Raw genomic sequence first — 26,060 nt, forward strand, 5'->3', positions numbered from 1 at the left:
TGGGCTGTGGTTTGGCTGTAGATTTTTGTTTGGGCTTGATTTGAGATGAAGCATGCGACCTTGTGTGCATGATGGAGAGGAAAGATAGAAGAGAAAAGCTGGGGTGCGGGCTAGGGTAGAGGGGAATCATGCTTAAAGCAAGGAAAAGAATGCTCGAGATTGTAAGCTTTGGGCTAGGGCAGGGTAATTCGACGATTTTGGTGTGGGGAGAGCGACAAGGAGACTTGTTTGAGTGGTGCGGCTTCGTCGTGAGTCTTCGTGAAGGAGGAAGAAAGCAGGTGGAGGGTTTCAACACAAGGAGGGACGACATAGAAGCAGAGGGGTTGGATCGTGTGAACCGGGAAGAAGACAAGAAAAGAGGCGTCGGGTCGTGCGGCTCTAGTGACTTGAGGCGACGATGACGTACTAAGGAACAATGATGGGGAGGAGGCGAAAGGACTAGAGGAATGTAGGAATTTCAGATGTCTCTGTACATTGCGATCTTCTTTTTAGTCACTAGGAGGGGAGGGCGGGTTGCGAATAGTTAAGGAGACAAAATTGAGGAAGCAGACGAATGGAGAACTATAGGACGACATAGGAAAATGGAAGAACTTCTGGAACAATAGAGTGAAGTTACGGAGTAGGCATGATAATGTTGAAAGAACTTTGAGCGGTCCTTTTTACTGAAGGGAAGCAAGTGCAATTAACACTACAAAATGTAGCCATGTTAGCGTAAAAAAATTTACTTATAACTTAATATTAATTATTTTTAATTAAACCTAATTAATATTATTAATAATCTTTTATTTTATTTAAATATCGACAAATGCTCTCCAATAAATATAGTGCGCATCTGAAGCTAATCATGTTTGGTGTAACATGATTGACCTATGAATCTCCAAAAAGTTATTTGATTACTATGTTGAGGTTTCACTTTGTCGATCTCTGAGTATGTTAATCGTATGTCAATGCAACGTATAATCTTGAGCTAAATATGCAGGTTATATATACCAATTTTGGTTGACGTAAACTTTTGTTTGTCACTCATTTGGCTGGTATATTGAAGTTGTCTTTTGCTCCCTGTTTTATTATTTCGACTGGCTTGATGAAGGAATTGATCAAAATTGTTTTTGTGGACTTGTTAGGTGAATGAGCACATCTTCGGTCCTAATTTTATGCTTTTTTGGACTTGTCGAAGAGGAGATATCTTTGGTATGTGCCATGTGCTTGATTAGACTTCTTGAGAAGTAGCTGGGCTTTATTCATTCGAACAAGGCATTAAAGTTAGCTTGATGCTTTCTTGAGTGATGATCTTTCTTTTCGTTTTTTTTGTACCTTTTGATTAATCAAGAAAATTTTTATAGTCTAATTTTCTCAAACATATCAATTTGAATAGGTTTATTAGAGCATGGCAGTGTATCATCAAACTAGCAAAACATGAGTTTCTTCACTGCGTCTGTTTTTATGGTTTGCTGAGTGAAGAGAATTGTAAGTAACTCAACCATATGTGGGCTTATTGAGTCCGATCTTCTTGACCTGTTTGAGTCTTAAATTTGGTTTATGACGAGCATGTGCTTCTTCAGCTTAATAAGCTTCAATTTATAGACTAATGAATTTTCTTTTATCGGTCAATTTATAAAAATGTTTCTGGATTTGGGAGTCTCGAACTTATTAAATTGGATGGATTTGGGAATTAGTCAACTCTTATCATCACACTAACAAGGTAGGGACTCTTCTAGTGAGGCTATTTTATGGCTTGTTGAGTAAAAAAAGCTTGTTCTTTCACTACGGTCGTTTTTATTGCTTGTTGAGTGAAAAGAGTTGTCGGTGACTCGGTCATATTTGGAATTGTTACTCCCGCCTTCTTGACCCACTTGAGTCTTAAATTCAAGATGTGGTCTAGCTTGCATCCTTCCAACTTGAATCATCGAAGCTCGCAAATCTCGAAGTCTCTTTAGTTGAATTTGTATGGTTTTAATTAATCAAAGAAAACTTTGCCTTATTTTGGACTTGGGTAATTTTTTAGAAAATATTTGGGAATTCTGACGTTAAAGCTCGATGTCAACCTTAATATTTTGTGCTTTAAAATTGAGGATTTGGGCATCATATTTAGGGATCTTAGTGTTTAGGCTCAATGCCAACCAAACAATGAGCCCCCTATCTTGTAAGAAGAAATTAAATATATTATATATAAAATTTCATAAAAAATGCCCTGAATCTTGCGGGGAGAATTTTTAAAAGTTCGACATACTTTGAGAATTTTAGTTTTAAACTCAATATCATCAAATAAACTAAAAAAATGCCCACAGTCTTGCAGGGAAATATTTAACTATAAAATGCATTCTTGTGTTACGAGAGAACTTCAAATAAGATTTGAATACATATGATGATAAAACAAACCTCTTACATCTTGAAATAAAATTTTGAGAACAACACATTTGGCTTGATCACTATGCGAATTTTGACGGAGCCTCTCTCCCCTCTTGTGGTGGGAATCGATATGGTCATTCATGATAACTTTGGCAAATGTATCAAAGCTGTTGGTCATCACTGGGAGCATTGGGACAGTGCTTGTGGAGTATTGTGTTCTTTTGGAGTTCGAACAAGCTCTTATTTATTTTGTTCCTCGTTCTTGTAACAAGGCTGCTCACTTTTGTGCTCAACATGCCTTGCTCCATAGTTTTTTGTTTTCTTCTAAAACTTATTCTAGTGAGCTCTTTGCTCTTCTAGAACATGTTAGATCCCACACTTGCCCAAGAGGTATAGTTTTGTATATTTTTTTGTAACCTTTAGACTTTTTATAAATAAAAAATACTCTTCACGAGTAAGATTATACTGGATAGCTACTTGCAAGTGATGGTAACTCAACTTCCAAGTTGCAATAATACTTCAACTCCAAACACCAATGCATACAGAGTTCCTTTAATCGATGTTTTATAAGTTGTATGATAAGCTGACAATGCTTTCATCATTTTATTATGCCTTAGTGAGGATTTTTTTTTAGCAGCTTAACCAGTGTCTTATTAAAACCTTCTGTGAAGTCATTTACCCTTGAATTTTATATTGAAGAATATCGCCAATGAATTATTTCAATATCTTCGTTCTTTAAAAGCAAGACCATTATTTGAAATAATGCTACATGGCACGCCAAATTTGTAAACAATATTGTTATTGAAGAAATTTGTCACTTGCTCAGCAGTAACTTCTCTGAACAGAACAACTTCAGTCCATTTTGAGAAATAATCAGTTGCGGATAGAATGAAGCTGTCTCCTCTGGATGATAGTGGATTGATCAATCCAATTAGATTTGCACCCTAACATTCAAATGACCAGGAAGCTATGGTTGGGTTTGCTAGGTTAGGGGGCTTGGTGTATTGTCACAATAAATTTGACATTAATGACATTTATTTGCATGCTCAATGCAATTTTTCACCATTGACGGCCGATAATAACTTATTTTTTTATCTTCATCGCTATTTTAGAACGTGATTTGTGTGCACCACAAAATTCTTCATAAACTTCAATTACGATTTTGTTGGCTTTGTCAGACGCCATACATCATAGTTACATTTGCTCAAATGATCTATGATAAATGGTTTCATTGACAAAAACGAGCATTAGGACTCTCTTCTTGATTTGTGTAACTATTGATTTATTTGAGAGAATGTGCCCTCTTCGAAGTAATCAATGAAGGGTTGTCTCCAATCATCTTGTTTGTCTGCCATGAATGCTTCATATTGATTTTGAGGAAATGTCTGAGAGACGGTGTGAGGAACAACATAAGTCGTTTCCTGTTTGAAGTTGATGACCCCTCTTCCTATGGGGATTGTATGTCTGTTGGATCTAGGACTCATCAAGTATTCAAGTCGATTAAGTCTGGCTCCAAAATTCATGTCGACCATCTTCTTAACTAGTTTGATTAAGTAATTTGATTTACTATTTTGAGCTCGAGACACCCGAGTCAGTGTGCCGTGCAATATTTGTTTTATAAGTTGAGTAGTCGTCTTATGATAAAAAAATCAATTCAATCTTATTTATCTTAAAAATACACAACACTTGATTTATTATAAGCTATGAATCACCAAGAGTATGAAGATTTTCTATCTTTAATGCAGTAACCATCTTGAGGTCAGCTATTAGAGCTTCATATTTAACCTCATTATTAGAATTAGGTTCAGTTAATCTGTATGAATACCTCATTATGTCACCCTTTGGTATCACAAAGATGAGACCAATGGTAACTCATGCTTATAAAAGAATTGGAGGTTGGGCAAATTTGATAGAAGAGGCTCCATCCAAATATAATTCCCAAATTTGTATCATCTCTTGAATGATTAAAACATGTTCATCGGGCAAATCATTGTTGAGCGAAAAGTCAGCACGAACGAAATGAGCAGCAAGAAAATATGTCAGAACTTGTCCTTTCTCTGTTTTCTGAGGAACATAAGTGATATCAAATTGCAATAGCAGAACTGCCTGTACATCCAACCATGGCCATCGAGCAAAGCGTCTTGTTAATGTTGGTTTTGTTATCAAGAACTTTAGCGGATCGATCCTTGAGATGAGAGTAATTTTATGAGACAACATTTATTGACAAAGCTATTTAGCTGCAAAAATCAATGCCAAATAATGTTTTTCAATTAGAGAATATTTTATTTCTGCCCCCTATAAGCCTTCGATTGATATAATATTGAACATTCTCCTTTCCTTTGTTAAGTAGAGCCAACATAGCTCTAAGGGACTCTTCTAATGCTATCGTGTATAGAATAAGTGCTTTTCCTGAAATTGGTGCCGAGAGAATGGGTGATCTTAAGAGGCATTCTGTAATATTATCGAAAGACGTCCATTTAAATAGAGCATTTTTCTTCATTAACCTTGAGAATGACTGGCATTGGCCTGATAAGTTGTATATAAAATGTCGAATAAAAGTGAGTTGTTCTTGTACAGAACAAAGTTGACTAAGAATTTCTTGAGCAGGCATCTCAACAATTGCCTTGATTTTTTTGATCAATTTCAATTATTCTAGGGAGTATAATATACACAAGAAATTTTTCCTAGGATACCCCAAAAGTTCATTTGAAAGGATTCATTTTGAGATCAAATTTGCTGATTCTTTCAAAGTTGATTTTCAAATCTTCTAAATTATGTTGATGATCTTTTCTTTCGATGACGACATCATTAATGTAACACTCCAACTTCTGATGAACCAGCTCATTAAATGAACAACTCATAGCTTTTTGGTGTGTTGCTCTCGCATTCTTTAAACCAAACGGAAGGACCATGTAGTAATAGATGTTAGTCGACTATTTGAATTACGTATGTTTTACATCCTCGGGTGTCATTTTGATCTAATTGTATCTTGATGATCTATCCATAAAGAAGAACATATTATTATTTGAACTGTTTTCACGTGCAATTCTGTCACAGAGAGCAGAAAGTCATCTTTTGGGCATGCCTTATTGAGATCCCAAAAATCAATGTAGATGCAAATTTGGTCATTCTTCTTTCTCACAGACATAATATTGGCTATCCATTTAGCATACTTCTCTTCTCGTATGAAACCTGCTTCGATAAGTTTCTTGGTTTCAGCAATCACCTTCTCTTCAAATTCGAGTCCGTAGGAAACCTGTGTGCGATACCTACCCGAATGTAGGCAATTCTGGACAACCCTACGAGATGTCAAATAAAATCAGCGAGGCAAAATTGAGATCAAAGACAATGATACAGTATTATAATAACATAGTTGCCTTATGGATGGATTGTGATCTTTACTATGATTACACTTGAGACTCTCTCGCTGATGTTTCCCTTTTCCAAAAAAAATCTGAAAATGGTTGTTTTATAATTTCTGGCGAGCCTGAACAAGGACCTCGACGAAGTCAGCGGTCGTATACTTCGTCGGGATCCTCTTTAACCCGGGCAGCATTCACTGAGGTCCGCAGCGAAGAAAGTTGGAAACTTGTCATGCTCTATAGCTGACATTAATTCAACCGAATCTTCAACTGAACAAGGACCGCGACGAAGTCAGCGGTCGTATACTTCATCGGGATCCTCTTTAACCCGGGCAGCATTCATTGAGGTCCGCCGCGAAGAAAGTTGGAAACTTGTCATGCTCTATAGCTGACATTAATTCAACCGAATCTTCAACCTTGGTCTCCAGCAGTGCTTTATACTCTACTACATCATCGCACACCAAACACTCATGTGATTTTTTTCACAAACCCTACCATACCTAAGACAAGTGTTGGAAGTTCCACGAGAGGCCAACCAATAAATATTCAACCAAATCTTTCACTGCTAAATCTATATCCATTCAGTCGGCTCCCACTCAGACCATCCCCGAATCGCTAGACTCCATCATGAGTCAGTTGAAACGCTTAGTTATGCTACTTTGATCTACTTATTTCTCCTTCGGCCCATTGACCTCCCATGTTCGTCAAGATATCCTTTCTATGACACTTGTTGATTTTTACTCTTCTAGTCCGTGGATTATTGATTCAGGTGTCATGGACCATATGTTCAAGTGCTCTCAATTCCTTTCGACATATTCTTTGTGCTCTAGGCTAGACTCTATTAAACTCACTGAAGGCTCTTGTAATTCTATTTTGGGTAAATAGTCGGTTGTACTAGCGACTGGGCTGACTTCGGGATCCGTGTTACACATAAATTTGCTTAAGTGTAACCTCTTATCGGTCAATAAGTTGACATATAATATTTATTGAGTTTCTCATTTCTCTCCAGATGTTTGTGGCTTTTAGGATCGTTGTTCGGGGAGAATGATAGTAGCTTTTAAGCGGGCAATGGGGCTCTATCCTTTTCAAGAAAATGTCTTTGATGATGCAAACACTCGATCTCGTAGTTATTGTTTTTATCTTTTTTATTGCTTGTCTAATTTTGTCGTTATATTGTCGTTTGGGTCTAGTTTTCACTATTTAAAACAATTGTATCCTCTGATGTTTATTGATAAGAATCCATGTACTTTTAAATGTAAAATTTGTTATTTAGCTAAACATCATCGTGTTACATATCCACCTTAATGTTGCACTCCTCCATTTTCAGTGATTCCTAGTGATTGATGGTGACATTCTCGAACTGCAAGCTGTACTATAAATGATGGTTTTTTAATCTAATTGATGACCATACTCAGAGGACGCGAGTCTAAACATTAAATGACAAATCTGAAGCTGCAATGACCTTCAAAAACTTTTATTCATTTATTTTTATCCAATTCAAAATCTCCATTCAAGTCCTTTGGTCAACAATGATTGTGAGTACCTTAACTCTATTTTGGAAGAGTTAATGATTAGTAATGACATCCTCTATCATAGCTCCTGTACGGATATCCCTCAACAAAATAGTGCAATCAGCGAAAAAAAACGACACCTAAGTTGTTGTTCCATCATGTATTAAACTAATGCCCCTAAAAGATTTTGGAATGAAGCCTTCCTTACCGCCACCTATCTCATTAATAAAATTTGCACATAAATTCACAACTTTCGTACCCAGTTATCCATCTTGATGTTGTGTTTTCCTACAATTCGGTTCTTCCCCACATTAGATCCTAAAATATTTGGGTGGGTATGACCATTGTTTGGAACACTATCCCAACTCGGAGTAAACTTGATCCTCGCTTGATTAAATGTGTGTTATTCGGCTATTTAGCTGCTCAAAAGGACTATAGGTGTTTTTATCCTTCCACAAGTAAAATCTATGTGAGTGTCAATGTCTCATTTTTTTAAAATGTCCCCTACTTCCTCTCACTGTCTTGAGTTAGGAGGAGCTAAATTTTTTGGACACTATTGTTTTCCAACTCTATTGGATATTCTACATACTCCTATAGCCTCTGTGTCTGAGGAACCTTTAGTCCCACTGGATTCAACATCAACCTGAGCATCATCTCCATCCACTCTACGTGCCTACACTCGATGTACCAAACCCACGGTTGAGACTCGTCCCAATGCCCCTACACTTGAGCTTGCTGACACACTACAAGTCTCGGAATCCGCTTCGACCGACATCTCTGAAACGATGCTCTCTCAACTTACGGGCATCACTCCTAGTTTGAATGAGGAGTTGAATTCCGCCATTGAGGTTTGCAAAACATGTATGCACTCTTTATTCCGTAGAAAAATATGTCTTATTCCACAATTTATCTCAGTCCTACGAAGCCTTTGCCGCTTCCTTGATGAATCGTCGTCTCCCATCCACTATTGAAGCAATATTTTATGACCTGTCCCGGAAGTTTGTAGTCATGGACGAGATGAATGCCCTTCAGCGCAATCATACGTGGGATATTTTTTATCTTCCTTGAGGAAAGAAAACAATAAGTTGCAGGTGGATTTTCAACACAAAATTTAACTTCAATGAATACTTTGAATGCATCAAGGCACGATTGACTGTCAAAGATTATTCACAAACCTATGGAATTGACTATGATGAGATATTTGGTCTGGTGGCTAAACCAAATACCATTAAGGTTCTGTTGTTCCTTGTCTGGATTGGCCTTTACTTCAATTGGATGTCAAGAATGTTTTCTTAACATTGATCCCGCAGAGTGGATGTATTTGTCTCTCCTTCCAGGCTTTGACTCAAGCTCCTCGTGGACAAGTGTGCCAACTATGAAAGTCTTTTATGGATTGAAACAACCCTCGGGCCTAGTTCGACTAGTTTATAAAACTTTTTGTGGGTCATGATTTCTCACAAGCCCAGTATGATCACACAATATTCTTCGACCACTCAGCAGATGACCTTATTGCTATCCTCATCATCCATGTCGATGATATCATACTCACATGTAATGATCTGCCGGCCTTGGAATCCCTTAAAGTTATTATGTACACATCTTTTGAGATGGACTCGGGTTCTCTCCAGTATTTCCTAGGTATGAAAGTAGTTTGGTCCTTTTGGAGCATTAACCTTTCTCAGTGCAAATATGTGACATATTTACTAACTGAGACAATGCTACTTATGTGCAAACCAATAGCTGTTTTGATGGATCCCCATGAGAAATTGACAGACGTTCCCAATGTCGTTCAGTTGAAGAAGACACACTAGCAAGGACTAGTGGGGTAACTCATTTACCTAGCACATATGCACCCGAACATTTGTCACAATATTGGTATTGCCAGTCAGTTTATGTTTGAATCTTACGAGCATCATCTCACTGTTATCCATTGGATCCTTCATTACTTAGAAGGCACATCGGGCTCAGGTTTGTTGTCTTCTTGTCACACCTTTCGCTCTGTTGTATTTTATATGGACAAAGATTGGGTCGAGTCCATACATGATCGACGATCTACCTCAAATTATTGCTCCTTCATGTGGGGAAACCTTGTTACATGGAAAAGTAGAAAATAGTCCTTGCTTGCCTAGCGCAGTACTGAAGCTGAGCTTCATCTGTCCCTAGAGGTATGTGAAGGTCTTTGGTTTTGCATCATGCTCTGCGAGATACATATGTCGGTCACTGTACCTCTACAACTGTTTTGTGACAATAAAGGTGCTCATAATCCGGTCCAACATGATTGTACCAAGCATATCAAGATTGACCGTTGTTTTATCAATGAGAAGCTTGATTCCTTGGTGATATATATTCAACTTGTCCGATCCACTGGTCAACTAGAAAATATTCTCACGAGTAATTCTCCTTGGTCATTTGACGAATTCAAGTCCAAGTTGAATAAGATTGACATATATAATTCAACTTGAGGGGGCATGTTGTGAGTTATGTATTTTTATTCTGTTTTATTTATTTGTTTCCTTTCTTGTTATTTTTCTTTCTATGTATTTCCTAGTTTATGACATTCCTTTTTATCTTTTGGGTGTTATTAGGAGAAATTTGGGTATTATATCTTTCCTTATTTATACTCTTTGATTTATGTATTTATACCACTTTTGATATAATACTATTATCCTGTTTTATTCCCAAATCCTAGATGATCCAACATTTCTGGATGGTTATTGGTCAAGTTGAACCTTGGCATGGCTCATTCAGTCTGTTTACATTGTTATTATCCATCTATTAACTGAGGACTAAAAATGATATTATTTAATCAATCTTGAATGGGATACAAGGATTGCATCATGCCACACTTTTATTGAAAAGCTGTTTTGGTTTGTTCTACTTGGCTTGTTTATCAAATGGGATTGGTTCAATTTGGTTCGAAATTGCGTTTCCTGACAAACAATTTGATTGAAGCCGACTCATCAATCCAATTTGGCATGCCTAATACTAATTACATGTTAAGTGGTATCTGCCTATATTTGGTTGAAGACACTAATGCTATACATTCAAATTTTAAAGGCATCATAGAACAGTAAAAATATAAAAATAAAAAAGAGGAGTGTTTGTACTTTGTAATTGTCAGGAAATTAAGATACTCAGGCTATAAAACAATAGGGGGAAGGTAAAGATCTTACAATATTAGCAGAATTGGTTTGCTTTAGTTAGATGATATGCTCTTCTCTCAGGGATGGTTGATGGTTGAATGGACTGTGTTTCAAAATATGTTTTGCTATAGAAACTATAGGATAATAATGGAAGCATTTTGAACAAAGTTATGATGTATTCTGCTTATTCATCAATTCTGCTTTTTCTTTCTTGAATCATTATCTATTTTTTGATTACTTGGTATATTGCTATTTGCGCTGAAGATATTATCTGTGAAGCTTAATCTGTTGACTTTCTTTTTTGCATAAGCATTGCAATTTTTCTGAATTCGTAAAGTTCCATAACTTATCTAGGCATACAAACGAGTTGGTGGTATGCAGCACAATGCAGATTTGGGCCGTGGAGTCATAGGAGTTGCAGATGTAACATCTATTATGGTATTTCTAGATAGTTTTTATTTTTAGCATATAATGACTTCTATCCTGATTTTCCTGGAAAATTGCAATTCTTATTCAGCTTTGTTTCTTTTTTTTTTTCATATAGCACAATGGGAATGGACATGTTTGGGTGCTAAACAACAAACAGGGTTTTCAGGATTGCGAAGCGTATGCCAAACTTGAGGATTGGTTGGGGAGCAAATTTGATGAATATTGGGATGAAAACTATGACAATCTTGATTTGGTATGTCAGGGAAACATTGCCTTTATTTTCTATAACTTTTTTCATCTTTGGGATTTGTGCCCATGCTAATTTTGAGGAAGGTTATGTGCATGGTGGTTTTCTTAAAATTTATATTTTTTACTGGCAATGTGCTTATGGTGATCAGGCTGTGCTAGATCACTTTCTGCACCACCTCTCTGCTCTAGTTGTAGCCCTAAATCTGATATACCAAGGGTATTGAAAATATTAGAAAAATAATAACAGAGATTCATCTCAAAATTATGTTTTGAATTCTCACACACAGTTAGCTTTTATGAAAAAAATGATCATGTTACTGGGGTTTTCTCATCAACGTCTATAGCTTTATCCCAACTATTTAAGTTCTTGTTTTTTCTTCATTCTTGTTAAATGTTATTTGTGTTTTTAAAATTATTCTTCATGAAGCATGATGTAGTTGCTTGGAACGGTGCCCAAATTTGGGTGAATAATAGTGCCCCGAAGCAGGGTGCTTTGAATTAGCAGTGCCGAAGCCCCGCGATAGCGAGGATTCGTGGCCTCGCGAAGGTTGGAGAACCCGCGACAGAGGTTGTGATCGCGAATTCTCGTGATTCAGTTGAGCTTTTCGCACCATATCTTTTTCTGGAAAGTCTGTTCCGGATTCTTCGTCTTTTCCACCACTTTCCTCTTGTTTAGAAGTAGGATTCTATAAATTGCTAACTCCTAAGTGTGTGGGAGGCAGTTCTAGTAGAGTTATCTTCTAATTTTTTGTGTGGTGCTTCGGCTGTATCCTGCTTTGAGATGGTCTTGTAACTCCAAACTCCTTTGCAACTACTCTCCAACCCCTACCACTCCTCTAGCTGCCTACCACCCTCACATTTCTCTACCACTTGCCAACCCTACATTCTCCATGATCTTGCCTTCCAAATACACGTACAACCAACCACACATAATCCCCTAACTAACCAATGGCCACTCACCCCACCGATGCTAAGGCATAACATTTTTCGTAATAAGTGCAATGTAAAGTATTTTTTCTTTATATCTTGAATTGCCTTCAACTATCACGAATTAATCAAATTTTCTCAGCGGTTCGTCTACGAACTCAGCACAGTTATTTTTGTTTCATCATTTTTTTCCTAGCACTGTGGTGTTATGTACTCTTTAATAAAATGTCTCAGTAGCAGTCATGCCATTACTAATCTGAAAGCTATTACTATAGGCTAATTCTATCAAGGGTACATGCATTTGTCTAATTTTTACCAAAATCAAGCGCGCAGAGTTAAGTGAATTTTGTAATATTTTGTTCGTTTTCTTTTTTTTTCTTTTTTGGATTGATCATCTATTTTGGGATGAATTGTTGTATTGAAAATTATTTGTTTACCTAAAACATGAACTTTTCTCCATAATATAGATATGAATTTATTGTCTTGTTCTTAAATTATTGACTTTGGGACTCCATGCAATTGCGCATTTTCTGTTACATAATTTTGGTCAACTTAGCCACAAAATCAATATGTTTGATAGGTAAGAAATATGCAGATATTGTCACACGATTAATAATCACTCAAAATCACAACCCTACTTTGATTATGGTAGTCCAATAAAAAAATTCATAGCAATGCCTCTTACTTCCATTTTGGGATAGACAACTGTTATGGTATCTTGCTAAGCTTTTGATGCATAGCTTTAACCATCTGACAAATAAGATATCTTGCCATAAACTCTGCTACTTTACGCTTCGACCCTGTCCAAAATAATCCTTTGAGCTCCTGGTATATTCTATTGCTTCTTGTATATATTGTGTATTCTAAAAAAAATGATTCATGTTAAATTTTCTTTCGGAAATTATTAGTAACAAGAATGCAATACATTTAACAATTTTTCACATCTATCTCATACTACTTCATTTGACCTGCATTCACCCGGTCTAAAATTTTCTTAAACTCACATCTTGTGAGAATGTATCTCATATTTTATCCTTCAAAGTTAACTGAATTGACATTTAATTTAATAATACAAAGCTTTTATTATTTGGTGTCACTACTGATAATTGCAAACATTTTATATTTTTAATTAGATGCTCTTGTTGTGAAATTACCTAATTTACCCTTCAACCCGTCTATCTGCTTATGGTAGTTGTAATTACATTTGCTTCCTTGGATGATATTATATATCCAACTAATAGACTTTAATGAACTTAAGCGATTTTGTTTGCCTTGAATTCAATTCATTGTGTGGAAAAATATTTTAATCTTTGATGATTCATAAACACTTCACACTTTATTCTATACAATTATTGCATTCATATCTTTAAAACAATTACAACTCTTGCTAATTCTAAGTCTTTCATGGGATATTTTTTCTTGTGATTCTTTAATATTCTAGAATCAAGCAATTATCTTCCCTTGTTGCATAGGAATAAATGCAAGTCCTCTTAAGAAACATCATTTTAAATCTTCAATTTCTCTATTCCCAAGGAAATTATTAATATTGACGCTTTCATTAAGCATGTATTCCACTTGTAAACATTTTGTAACCATAATCTGTCTACTCAAATTTCACGGTCTTTTGAGTCAATCTAAACAAATGCATAACAAGTTGAGAAAAACCCTCGACAAATCTCTTGTAATAGTTTGCCAGACCTAGGAAACTCTTGATCTCTGTGAGAGTAGGTTGTCTAGGCCAATCAGTTATTGTTGTAACCTTTTTTTGATCTACTAGAATATACTCATTATTGATCACATGTCTCAACAATGTTGTGTTCTTCAACCAGAATTCACATTTTGATAACTTATCATGCAACTTGTTTTCCTTAGTTCCTACGAAATTGTGCAAAGATGATCTGCATAATTTGCTTCGTCGCTTGAATATATTTGAATGTCTCCTATGAAGACAAATACCAATTTATTTAGAAATGATTTAAAAATTATTATGTTCATAAGATTTATAAAGACTGTAGGTGCATTCGATAACCCAAATGACATCACTACAAATTCATAATGTTTATATCTTGTATTGAATACTATCTTTGCTATGCCATCCTCTTTAATTCTCAATTAATGATAGCTTGATCGTATATCAATTTTTTTTCAAAAATAAGTCGTCTAACTGATAAAAAAAGATCATCAATCATTGGTAGTATATGTTTGTTTTTAATTGTGAGCTTATTTAATTCTCTATGTTCAATGCATAACTTTAAGATTTTCTTTCTTCTTCTTTAAAAAAAACATTAGGGCGCCCAATGTGATGTATTCGACTTGATAAAATCATTCTCCAACAATCTTGTAATTGATTATTTAGTTATTGCAATTCTTTTTTTTTTTTTTTGGTTATTTTGTATGATTATCTTTGCTACTGATTCTGCAATTGTATCAAGTCAATAAATAAATTTCTCTCTAATTGGAGGTAAGCCAGGCAAATCATCTAAAAAACTTTTGGATATTTTTTTTACTATTAGTATATATTTCAACTTATTAATATTTTTTTTACTATTGGTATATATTTCAACTTATTCGGCTCCTTTGTGACGTCGCTGATCTATGCTAGAAAATCTTGGTAATGTTTTGCTAAAATCTTAAAAGCCTTCACACTTTATATAATATGCAAAATAAATAATTCCGTGATAGGGTTGGTTTAGCTCCAGTGATGGGCAAGTTTAGAGATAGTCATCTTAAATGGTTTGGTCACATTAAACCCAGACCATCTGATCATCCTGTCAGGTGACTAGATGTTTTAGATTTGACTTATGTTAAGGTAGGTTGAGGTATACCTAAAAGGATTGGGGCATGACATCAAACTAAACCTAATTCTGCAACTTGTCTCCAATTGAAAATTCTATCAAATATCTCTTGTCAATGCTGACCTTATTCCTCTTCAATCAAAATCAGAGAATATGACTAAAAATACTTCTGAGTTATGAGGCTTAATTTATCCACCATTTATGTAGATATCACATTTTCATAATTGTCTCCATTAATAATGATATTGCACGTCTTTCCTTCCACGGTGCAACATGTAAAAAAAATAGTGAAGTCACTCTTACTCTGTCATGGACTTGTTTAAAGGATCCTTTTAATCTCGTTGGTAATATATGGGAAGATATTTGTGTTGCATCTCCCTTTTAATCCTAGATTGTGGCGATTTTACTCTTCCCTCCTATTATCCTATATGCTTTAGGTTCTTCTATCAAAAAGAAGCATTCATCCTAAAATTGATGGTTGTTAATTTAATTCCCTTGTCTTGAAAAATGTCCTTATACTTAAAATTTGATTTCTCTATTTAGAGTCATTCCATGAATTTATTCGGATCCAAACGTCTGTCAAAATATGGCAAGTTAATCTTACTCTGAAATCCTCCCTTCTCTAATATTCCGTGGAAAATCATCCGGGTATTGATTTTTTGTCACTGAAAATTTTATGGTGGAAATGATTTACATTCTCATCTCGAACTTGTGAGTCACCGTTGTAGCTATGAGTATTTTTTTTTTTTTTTTGGTTGTCCCTTGTCAAAGGAGGCAAGCCTTTGTTGCAGTTGGAGATATTTCTATTGCACTTTTTCCAAATAAAATTTTGGACACCTCTTTGAGTGTTTCTCCTGTGGCAATTTGTTATTTTTTCCCGATCATAAGTTTTGGCGAGTGTAGGGTTGTAAACCAAGGTTAGTTGATGGCACAGAGTTTTAATGGCAATTTTCAGGGTTGGTCTTTTATATAGGTAGGAATGTTGCTTTTTGAAAATTTAGGATTATTAGTAAAAATTATGATAGGAATGGTTATAATAGTGGTGATTTTTTTTTTCTGATGTGGGAGTGTTATATTAGATTATATGTTTTTTTTGTTGGCAAGCAAGACAAATCACTAAAAATTTAGTGTTTGTCGGACTCTGATACCAGATGATATAATTTTAGTGCGCTCTTAGATGGTATTTTGAAAGTGAAATTAGTGGAGAAGTGGTTGGGAATAACAAATGAATGATAATTGATAAGCGATGCTTGATGGTTGTCCTAATTGAAAATGACGGAGGGAATCATGAATTGACGATGTACGGACGAGGAGATTCACCACCTATTATTGAAGAAGCTACAGACGTATTATTTGCAAAAAGAAGAGGATATGAAACTCTTAAGGGAAAAAATAAGAGAAAGAGATCTCTAAAACATATAAAATCAAGGTAAAGTTCTCAAAATAGAAAAATACAACATATAAATTCTCTCCTATTAGAATGAAACCCTTAATTAGCCTTCCAACAATAAAAATAAAAATAAAAACTTTAAATATCTAGCAGAATTCCGAGCAGGAAAGCGCTCTTCATGCTTTCTCTGGATGGGATTCTATTTTGATTCATGTGCACACAACAAATTTTGTGGATTCCCATGAGTGGGACGTGAGATCGGCTCAGCGTCAGCACACAAAAATTTCTATTTGTTTTTTATTCGAGAGTCATTAGACAAAGTGACTGACAATGCATCAAACATTCCTAAAAGATGCAAAACATTAGTTCTCACAAATTTTTCAGAGGCAAAAGAATGTGATGCCTCAATATTAAATAAAATTTGACCAATTTATTTTGAATAGATGAAATACTTATAGTAAAGAAAATTTGATAGTCTATTATAAAATTTAAGTTTGCTTGACGAAATTGGAGTGAAGTCAATACCTCTTATGATGTCAGGTAAATGTCTTTACTTATATATATATATATACATATATATATAAAATATAATATTTTTGAAAAATCTTAAAAAGTGCATATACAGAGGTTGTACATCTTGGTGGATTTGACTCGGGTGGGTTTGATGCTGTCAACTCAGCAAACCATTGTTTGACAACAAATTTCTGTCAAGATGAAGCAACTCTTCGCTAATTGGATAATTGGATGCCCTATTAATTTGAACTCCAAGATGTCTGATTGCTGGAATGAGGGACAATGGAATCTTCAAGCTCTCCAAAACATCGTGGACAATCAACAAATTCAAATCATTCTGAAAATCCCTCTGGATACCACAAGAAAAGCCAGACTCATCACTAAAAAGAGCCCAACTCAATCAATTTCTGCTTTCATTTACTCTCAATACTCACATGGAATGCAGGCTCACTGGGGGAAGCCCCTTTGGGGGAAATTTCTCTCCCTCAATGTTTTTCTTTTGCTGGAGACTATTCTCCAAGTTCCTTCCAACTGATGACATCCTGAAATTGAAGGGTTTGAGAGGCCCTTTTTTCTGTATGCTTTGTAAAAAGCAGGAGTCGATTGGACACCTTTTCTTCCATTGTTGTTTTGTTTAGCAAGTATGGACTTCTGTGGTTACTCAATGGAAACTGCAAACAATTAATCTTACCTGGCAGTAGTTTTTCATTTGCTGGAAGGAATGGCAGCAGGTCAATCTGTTTATCATCCCTGGTGTTGTCGCTTGGTTTGTTTGGATGGCTAGGAACCAAGCCAAATATGCAGACAGACAGTAGCAATTTAATATTGTGGCTTATAATTGTCTTGCCTTTATGTAAAAACTATCTTTATGGAAGGCTTTTCCTGACCTACTCCTACTTGGCAAGAGATCCTTTCATCCCCCTACCTGACCACCACTTAGTTTATTGGCTGAAGCCTAAAGCTGGATGGTTGAAAGTTAACACTGATGGGAGTTTTAATTATCATGATGCTGCATTGGTGGGATCTTTCGAAATCCTCAGGGTACCTGTCTGCTTGCTTTCCAGTCCCCTATTGCTGCAAGGGATGCTTTAGAAGCTGAAGCTATTGCTATCTACTGGGCCATCAACATTGCTTGTAGAGGCAAAATTCAGAATTGCTGGTGGAGTCTGATTCCAAGCTATTGGTCAACATCCTCTTAAATCAGATTGACCGTCCCTGACACATTTTACAGTGGATACATAAGATTCATCTTATGGCAACTAATCTCAATCTTAAATACCAGTTTATACATAGAGAAGGTAATAGAACTGCCAACTGGCTTGCCAAAGCAGGTTTTATGTCTGAAATTCCTCTTATCACCAAAGCTGTATCCAAGCCTCTTTTGTCTCTCCTTAATGGGGACCTTCTTTGTCTGCCTTATTGTAGACTCATGTAATTCCCCCAGTTTATTTTGAATGCAATGTTTCATCCTGAAAGGTTAATACTTTCTAGCCGTAGTCTTCTTTTAATAGGGAAGACGTCGTTTCCACTGACGCTCGCTCGTGCTCGTTAATCTCCTCTGTGATTGTCGTCTCATCCTTTGTGCCCAGCGACGCAAGGCTTCGATTTCGTGGTCGTCTCCTCCTTCGTGCTGCTTCGTGCCCAGCGATGAAACCGCGGCGTCTTCCAGCTTCTGCGGTTTCGCCGTTTCCTCCGCGCCATTTCTATGGTTCGTGTCTTCTGCCTTGTCTAGCTGCGGTGTGCTAAGATTGCCGCTACAGTTTCTACATCTGCGGTTCGTCTTCTGCGCAACTTGGCCCCGACTCGTCTTCTTTTGCCCTCAGCCCGACTTGCAGGGCTTTTCTTTTCTGTGATGGAGCTTCCTCCTTCGGTTGAGCCCGGTAAAACCTATATTTGCCTACATTGTGGGTACCTCAGGGGGCTGACGACAATTTTTCCCTCAAGTTATAAGAAGAATCGTGAATGCAAGCAGGAAGAGTGGGAAGACAACACTATTTTTCTCTGAGTTAGAAATTTCAACCTTGACTGACAAATTCAAATTTACACTCATTGGGAAATTTTAGTGGAGACACTTAGCTTTGGAAGTTATCAGAAAAAATTTTGATGGCCTCAAATTAGCAGGAAAGTGGAAATTGGGGCTCATGGATAGGAGACATGTTTTGATTAAGTTAACCGTGTCTGAAGACTACACTCGTATTTTCTCCAAAAAATATCTTAACATTGCTGGTACGCCAATGAAACTACTCAAGTGGTCTCCTGATTTTGACCCCAATCATGAACCTCCTACTGTACCGGTATGGTTTAGTCTACCTAGTCTCAAGCTGCATTTTTTTCATCATCAAGTTCTCTACTTTATTGGTGTCATACTTGGGGACCCTATGAAGCTAGATCTACCCACTTTCAACTTTACCAGACTTTTTGTGGCCAGAATATTTGTGGAAAGAGATATTACTTTGCCTGATATTACTGAAGTCTGGTTGGACACAATGAATAATGAATATTGACAACAAATCGTCATGGAGCATGAACCTTTTTATTGTTCTCATTGTAAGATGTTTGGACATATTCTTGATAAATGTCATAAGCTTCAACCTAATTTGAAATCTAAAGATTAAGTGAATAAGGATGATTCTAAAGATATATCTGTACCACCTGGAGAGAAAACTACCACAAGACAGATTTTGGTGTCTGATTCTCTTGCCCTTGCCGTTACTGTTACTGCGAGTGATGTGATGCTGACACTTTCAAATTTTAAACCCTATAGAAAACAATACTGATGGACTATTACCTACAAATGATAGTGTTAGGGCTGATAATCTGAAGAGCCTCGTAGCTCCACTTCTTCAGGAAGTATCCGGTGTAGAGACAACTCATACTTCACATATACTAGAACCTATTGTGGGTACTACGGTTGGTATTCATTTTGCTTCAGCTCTACCACCCCATCAGACTGATTCTTTGGATGAGGAATGACAGGTCTATTCTAGGAGGAAGAAGAAGAATGAAGACTGACTCCAACTCGGAAACATATTGGATGATACATTAATTATTACTGGCAATTATGATCATCTTACCAATTTATGAGCTTGCTCCTTCCCTAAAACTAGAGGTAGAGGCACGACCAAATTGGGTCGCTTTCTAGCCACCTGATACTATGTAATTTGACACGGTTAGGCTTTTTATTTTAGTATTTAATGTATTTTATGTTTTTTCTAGTTTTGAAACCTTTTGTGATTTTTTGTGTGGACAGGGTATCATGCTTGCGCCCTCCCGCCCTGCCACACATTGTATCTGTAATTTTTTTCCTATTAATATATTAGCCTTTTTTCCCAGTGGCTAATATATTCAATAAAAAGTAAGATACAGATAGATTGTGTGGGAGGACCCAAACATAACACCCTGCCCACATGATAACCACATCAAGTGGTTCCAAAAAGAGAAAATACAGAAAAATGCACGAGAGACCTAAAGAAAAAACGAAAGTGTCAAAATACTAAGTATCAGGTAGCTAGAGAGCGACCCAATTTTAGCATTGCATCTGTCTCTAGTTCTAAGAAAGGAGTCAGCTAATAAATTGGTAAGATAAGTGTCATTGTCAGTAGTAACCAATGTATCACCCAATAAATTCCCAAGCTCGAGTCGGCCGCCATTCTTCTTCTTCCTCCTGGAATAGACCTGTTATTCCTCATCCGAAGATTGACGAAGATTGGCTCATATGATCAGTGGATTGATCTAAAGTGTGTCGAACATGTGTATGTTGTTGAACAGATTATTGTACATTAGAAGAAAATACTTGTTGTACCAGCAAATCTTTTATCAGATTGAATGAGCACTCTCGTGAGTCTTGGCATGTAAGTGAGTGTTCTTCAATAACTGTGAGTGGTATAATCACATTTAGATCTGTAACTGTAGTATGATGTTCTTCATTTGGAACTACGGTGTTAGAAAGAGGATCGGGTTTTACCTTCTTAGCTCGGATGGTAGGTGGCTGATCTTTAGCGACATTCGGTCTTAGATGAGGATGCAAGCGATAACAAATATTAGAACTGTTGTCAAACATACTACAATGAGAGCAATGAGGGTGTGGTTTTATTTTAATATTTTGTGAATACACATTGTTAGTTGTGTCAATCCATACCACATCTGGAGCTGGTTGAGTGATGTTTCTCTCAACTAACACACAAGCCACAAAGGGTCTGGTGACAGCAGTTGCTAAAAAGTAGAGAATTTTTAAGTCATATTATAATGGCAGCAGTTGCTAAAAAGTGTAGGACTATCAATCTTGAGAGGCTTACTGTAAGCAGTTGCTAAAAAGTAGAAAATTTTCAGATTGAACAGATATAATTTTAACCCAAGAAACTTAATCCAAACAGGAATGATAGAGGACTCCACTTTTGGATCAAAATTGACAGTCCATTTCAGAATTTTCATAAAATGGTTGTCGATCTTGATCACTTTTGAAGAAAAAAATACGAATGTAATCGGCATCATGAGATAACTGAATAAGTATACGTCAACGATCAAGTCAAAATTTCAACTGCTCAATAGTTTCATAGCATCAAACTCTTTCCAAATGATCTCGAGTTTTGGGTGATCATACAAAAATGTTTCCACTAGAGCAAAATGCCAAGTGGACGCTAGAGAGCTTGTTTCAACCTCAGTGAAAATTAGAGCAAACTTTCTATTTTTTTGCCAAGCTTTTTAATGAAAGTGTGATCACCATCATCTTTAATAGCGTCGTGAAAAGATTGAGGAACATTTTAGGACTTGCTAATATAAAAATCAGGCTCTGAACCTGAAAGAGGAGCACGAGTAGAAATAGGAAAGTCGCCGGTAAGTGCATTGGCATAGGAATGCATGTCAAGACTATCTCCAGAACGGCTAAGCGAGCCGCTAGAACAAAGACGAGTAGACTTTGAAGGGAACCTTCTGTCGGGCAAGGCGATAGTGGCGTCGTTGAGTGCGAGAGACAACGACACGAGCCACGACAACTAAGGAGAATACGTCGTCAACTAGGTGATGCTGCAGAAGATTCACGGAACACGATCTCGCAGTGACACGCAGGAAGCCGCCAAAGACGATCCTTTACTGGCCGCACTCCCGCAGAAGACGAACCGTAAGTATGACTCGCGATACTGACGAAAACGAAAAAAGTTCAAGCCAGAGCAGTGAAGCAAAACCAACGTTCGCCATAACGGCGAAACCCTAGCAGAACGATATCGAGGAAGACAACGCAATTATATATATATATATAATATGAAATGTGAAAAATTAAATTTAGGGTTTGCTACAACTTTTCCAAGTTAGTGTGCACAATTTAATTTCTTATTTCTTCTCCAATTGAATATTCCATCGCTGAATTCATCTTTTTAGCAATTAATCGAAGCAAGTTTATTTATTAGTTTTTTTTTTAGTATTACACCTATAGTAAGATTTACTAAATATTTATAAAGTATTTTTCAGATTTTCTTGAAGTTCCTAAAGTTTTCTCTTTGGCATGAAATTGATTTGTAGGCGACCTAATCTAAATGGCAATTACCTTAAAAAAAGATTTATTTTAGAAATTGAATTTCATATCTGAAGATTTCTCCACGCCAAAAGCCTTTCTAAATTTCAGCCTTCACACTCAAACCCTAAGATATGTAGCAATAATTAAGCAATTTGTATTCTAGGGTTTCTAGATTTCGAACCAATTTAGCTAGAAATCACTTTCATGGCAAGAAGGAGAGGTAAGAAGAATTGGCAAGGAAGAAAAGCGTTAAGAATTGACTTCGAATTTCCTAACCTAATGGACAAATAATGAAATATTCTCTGTAGGGATGTGAATGCTAAATGAGTACTAAAATCTAACCCAACAAGTTAATCTAACCCAACAGGTTGGGATGTGAATGATAAATAGGTACTCCTAAATTTTGCAGGTTATTTATTATGTGGTAGATCCAGAGCCTATACTCCAATTTGTCTCGGCTCATAGAGAGTAGAAAGTGTATTTTCACTGCTTATTTAAAAAAAAGGAAACACATAACTAGTATGCAACATGGTACACTATGCACTCACATTAGCATTATCTCAATAAAGTTCTATCCAGTGTCTACAGGTAAAATTTAGTCTTTAAACCATTGGCTGTGTTGTTTTGGGTGTTTAGAGGGGTGGGTCATTTGTTGATTTGTGGTGGAGTTAGTTTTTATGTAGAATCATTAAGCCATGTGGCTATATCAGGTTGCAATCTGTCCGTTCGCAATTTTGATGATAAAACTATATGATTTACTTGACGTTAGCTTGCTATATGGCTGGGTTTCTTGTCCCACAAAATTATGGCCAAATTTGTGGAAATAGTACAGTTGTTTTTCATCAAAACTTCTGCTATCTTTATATTTTCTTCTTCTTTGTGCAGGAAACCAATGTTGAACGGTTTAAGCCTGATCATGAATGGGTTCAATGTGACAAATGCCGCAAGTGGAGAATGTTGAGTGCTGGCTTCAACATCAAGAGCCTACCTTTACAATGGTTTGTTCAGATTTTCTATTATACTTTTGCATGGATTTATCAAACTACTAGACTGAACAAATTATATTCATTTGATCTAATAAGATATTTATGAGGGAAATGTCCTTTATTTAATTTTAAATATTGCATTTTTTCAACCTTTTTTATTTCTAATTATGTTTAGTTAAGCATGGCTTTTGTAGCAGCACTAGAAATAGATATGTAATCATGATATATGATTCTTGCATGTTGCAAGAATCATATAAATATGTTTAGTTAAGCATGGCTTTTGTAGCAGCACTAGAAATAGATATGTAAACATGATATATGATTCTTGCATGTTGCAACCGAGTATGTGCTTAAAATTTTATGACTAATCAGTAAAAAGGATATATGATAATGAATTTGCATAAAACTGCCATAAAAATAAAAAAGAAACATTTCTTAGTAAGGTTCTCTTTGGGATTTCTGCAGCATTTTGAAAATGTGGCTGTAAAGTTGTCGTGGAGCAAGCTACTGTGCGAATTGTAAATATATATTTTTTTCCAAAAAAAAAAAAAAAATCAAATCATTCCTCAGCATAATGATGCATTGAACGGAACTGCACTTTAACAAATCAGGTTGAAAAAAATAGATTCCCACCATAGAACTTTCTAGAAAACAACAAGGAAGGAATTTCCTGAACAAATTGGTTGTGGTGTTCTAAAATGCAAAACATATAGAAAATTGTCCCAAACAGACCTTAATTATTAATAAAGCGTGGAGGTACTGAATTTCTCATAAAAATTGATTATGCTAATATTTAGACGCAAGCCAAGTTCATAATGCTAAAATCATTAGAGGGGTTCTATCACTTCCTAGCTGACCTTCATTTTAGGATCAGTCATAGTGTGATAGAGGTGGACGACTCAGTCAGATGTAATTCCTATAATACTAGTTATTACTTGTACAAATCAGGACTTAGTGGTTAATGAATCAATTCAACTCAATTATCACAAACAGTAACAATCCGTTTTAATTCAAAATTTATTAACATTCTCAATTGTTTGGAAGCGTGTATAACAATATCACCAAAATTTATACAAAGCTATTAAAATCCAACATATAAAAATACGTACCTAAATGCTTTTGCAACTTCAAAATGATACAATCCAAAAGCTGTACAAAGTCACACCTAACTCGCCATGGTGTTTCTTACCCCTTTCTAAAAATCAATAACATATAGGAGTTAGCTACAAGCTCAACAAAATAATCAAGATTAAAGTAAGATTTTATAAACGGAAAAAAATAATGTGTTATGCAATCATAGCTCATATTTGTGACCACAACCACAGTACATAAAATAAACACATAATGATCCAACTGAAATTTTGCATATCTTGACAATATTAAGAATTTTTTAAGAAAGGTCTCATTTAAATAAATCACATAGTGATCCTACAGAAAGTTCTTACCTCCAAATCCAAACTTCTCCTTAAATCCTTATTTCTCGTCTTCCTTCTCTTTCCCATTTCTCTTCCACTTTTCTGCCCAGATTTTGGAAACTATCAATAGAAAACCAAATGACCACGTCTCAGTTCAGAACTCCATATCATTTTTCTACTTGTGCTATAGTTACCGAAATACATAAATGCTCCAGCTCATGACAAATTGCAGAATAAGATTGCTGGAAAGGAAACGAGTGCTCCAGATTGCTTTGGAAAGTTCTTTTGTTTGGGATGCTCCAATTTGTAACCTTGCTTTTTTGAATGTGGTGTATGTTGATGCCAACCATACTCTGCATTTTTGTGTGACTTTTATAGCTCTCATTTGTAACTTTTCATTTTTAGTAATTAAAATTGCACACTTTCAGAGAAAGAAAAGGAGTGTTTCAATGAGCCTAAAAATAAGGTTTGTCTTAACATTTTCTTCCCAACGCTCCCAAAACAGAAGTTCTGGCTCCCTCTTCACCATTCGTGCAACCCTGCTAGAGTGTTGGAATTGCGGTAATGCCCAAGCTCTCTAAAATATAATGCTGGAGAGGGGAAAAATGAAGGATAAATTGTTTTTAACTTCATTCGAACCTTCGATACAACGGCTGTTGCATGCCACAAAATGTGGGTTTACCATTGTGTGCAAGATTAGGCTTTTAATTAAATGCTTAATTAGTTTAATTAAGTTATTATCATTTTATTTTCATGGTTCCAAATATATCCATAGTCCATATGTAGTGTATATATCAATTGGAGCGATCCAACTTGCATAATTTTATAAAAATAATTTGGTTGAATTTTGGTGAATGCAAAAAATTGAATATATTTTAAAATTGATCGACTTTTACCTAACTTGGTCAAAATTTGGTATTTCAATACTCCGCTGCTTATAAAATTTTTGCCCTCATTATTCCTGCATATTTACTTGAATAGAAAGGGAAATTTATGTTGCATGTCATGTTTTCTTTCCCAAATAGCTTCTTTTTATGGTATGTTCTTTCAATTCATCTTGATATAAGGAATATGCATGCTCCTCAACTTTTTAACATTATATTATAAAATTCTCTTAGACTCTTCAATATATGTTAAATCTTTCTGCACTTCTATATCTTCATGTTAAATTCTCCGGTCCAAGTCCTAAACTCATATTCTCAACATTGAGATGTGGAACGTATTGTGAATATTTGACATATTTGCAGGTAAAACTAGCATGTAAGCAACTGGAACAATCATTTTTATAATTTCAAATAGATCCTTAACCAAATATGGTTGTATCATTTGTTGGCATTACTTTTGAAAAACACATTCACCAACCTTTAACTTTATTGTTATGTGCTTTGAGTTATAACATATTTTTTTCTCGATTTTGAGCAACTTTTAATATGTCCATGACTAATCGGATTTTATTTGTAGCTTCATCAACCAATTCAGGAC

General features: G+C 35.7%; 1 protein-coding gene across 3 annotated transcripts in view; it reads left to right on the forward strand.

Annotated features, from left to right (window-relative positions):
* LOC110031410 (MORC family CW-type zinc finger protein 2-like) overlaps positions 1–26,060 on the forward strand; it is a 121,385-nt gene that overhangs the window by 75,980 nt on the left and 19,345 nt on the right. For all 3 annotated transcript variants that reach the window (XM_020734589.1, XM_020734588.1, XM_020734587.1), the window contains 3 exons: positions 10,720–10,803; positions 10,910–11,047; positions 23,063–23,175. In XM_020734589.1, the coding sequence (XP_020590248.1) occupies positions 10,720–10,803; positions 10,910–11,047; positions 23,063–23,175 (335 nt within the window). The remainder of the gene's footprint in view (positions 1–10,719; positions 10,804–10,909; positions 11,048–23,062; positions 23,176–26,060) is intronic.

Source organism: Phalaenopsis equestris, unplaced genomic scaffold, assembly GCF_001263595.1.
Source record: "Phalaenopsis equestris unplaced genomic scaffold, ASM126359v1 Scaffold000807, whole genome shotgun sequence".
NCBI classification, from domain to species: domain Eukaryota; kingdom Viridiplantae; phylum Streptophyta; class Magnoliopsida; order Asparagales; family Orchidaceae; genus Phalaenopsis; species Phalaenopsis equestris.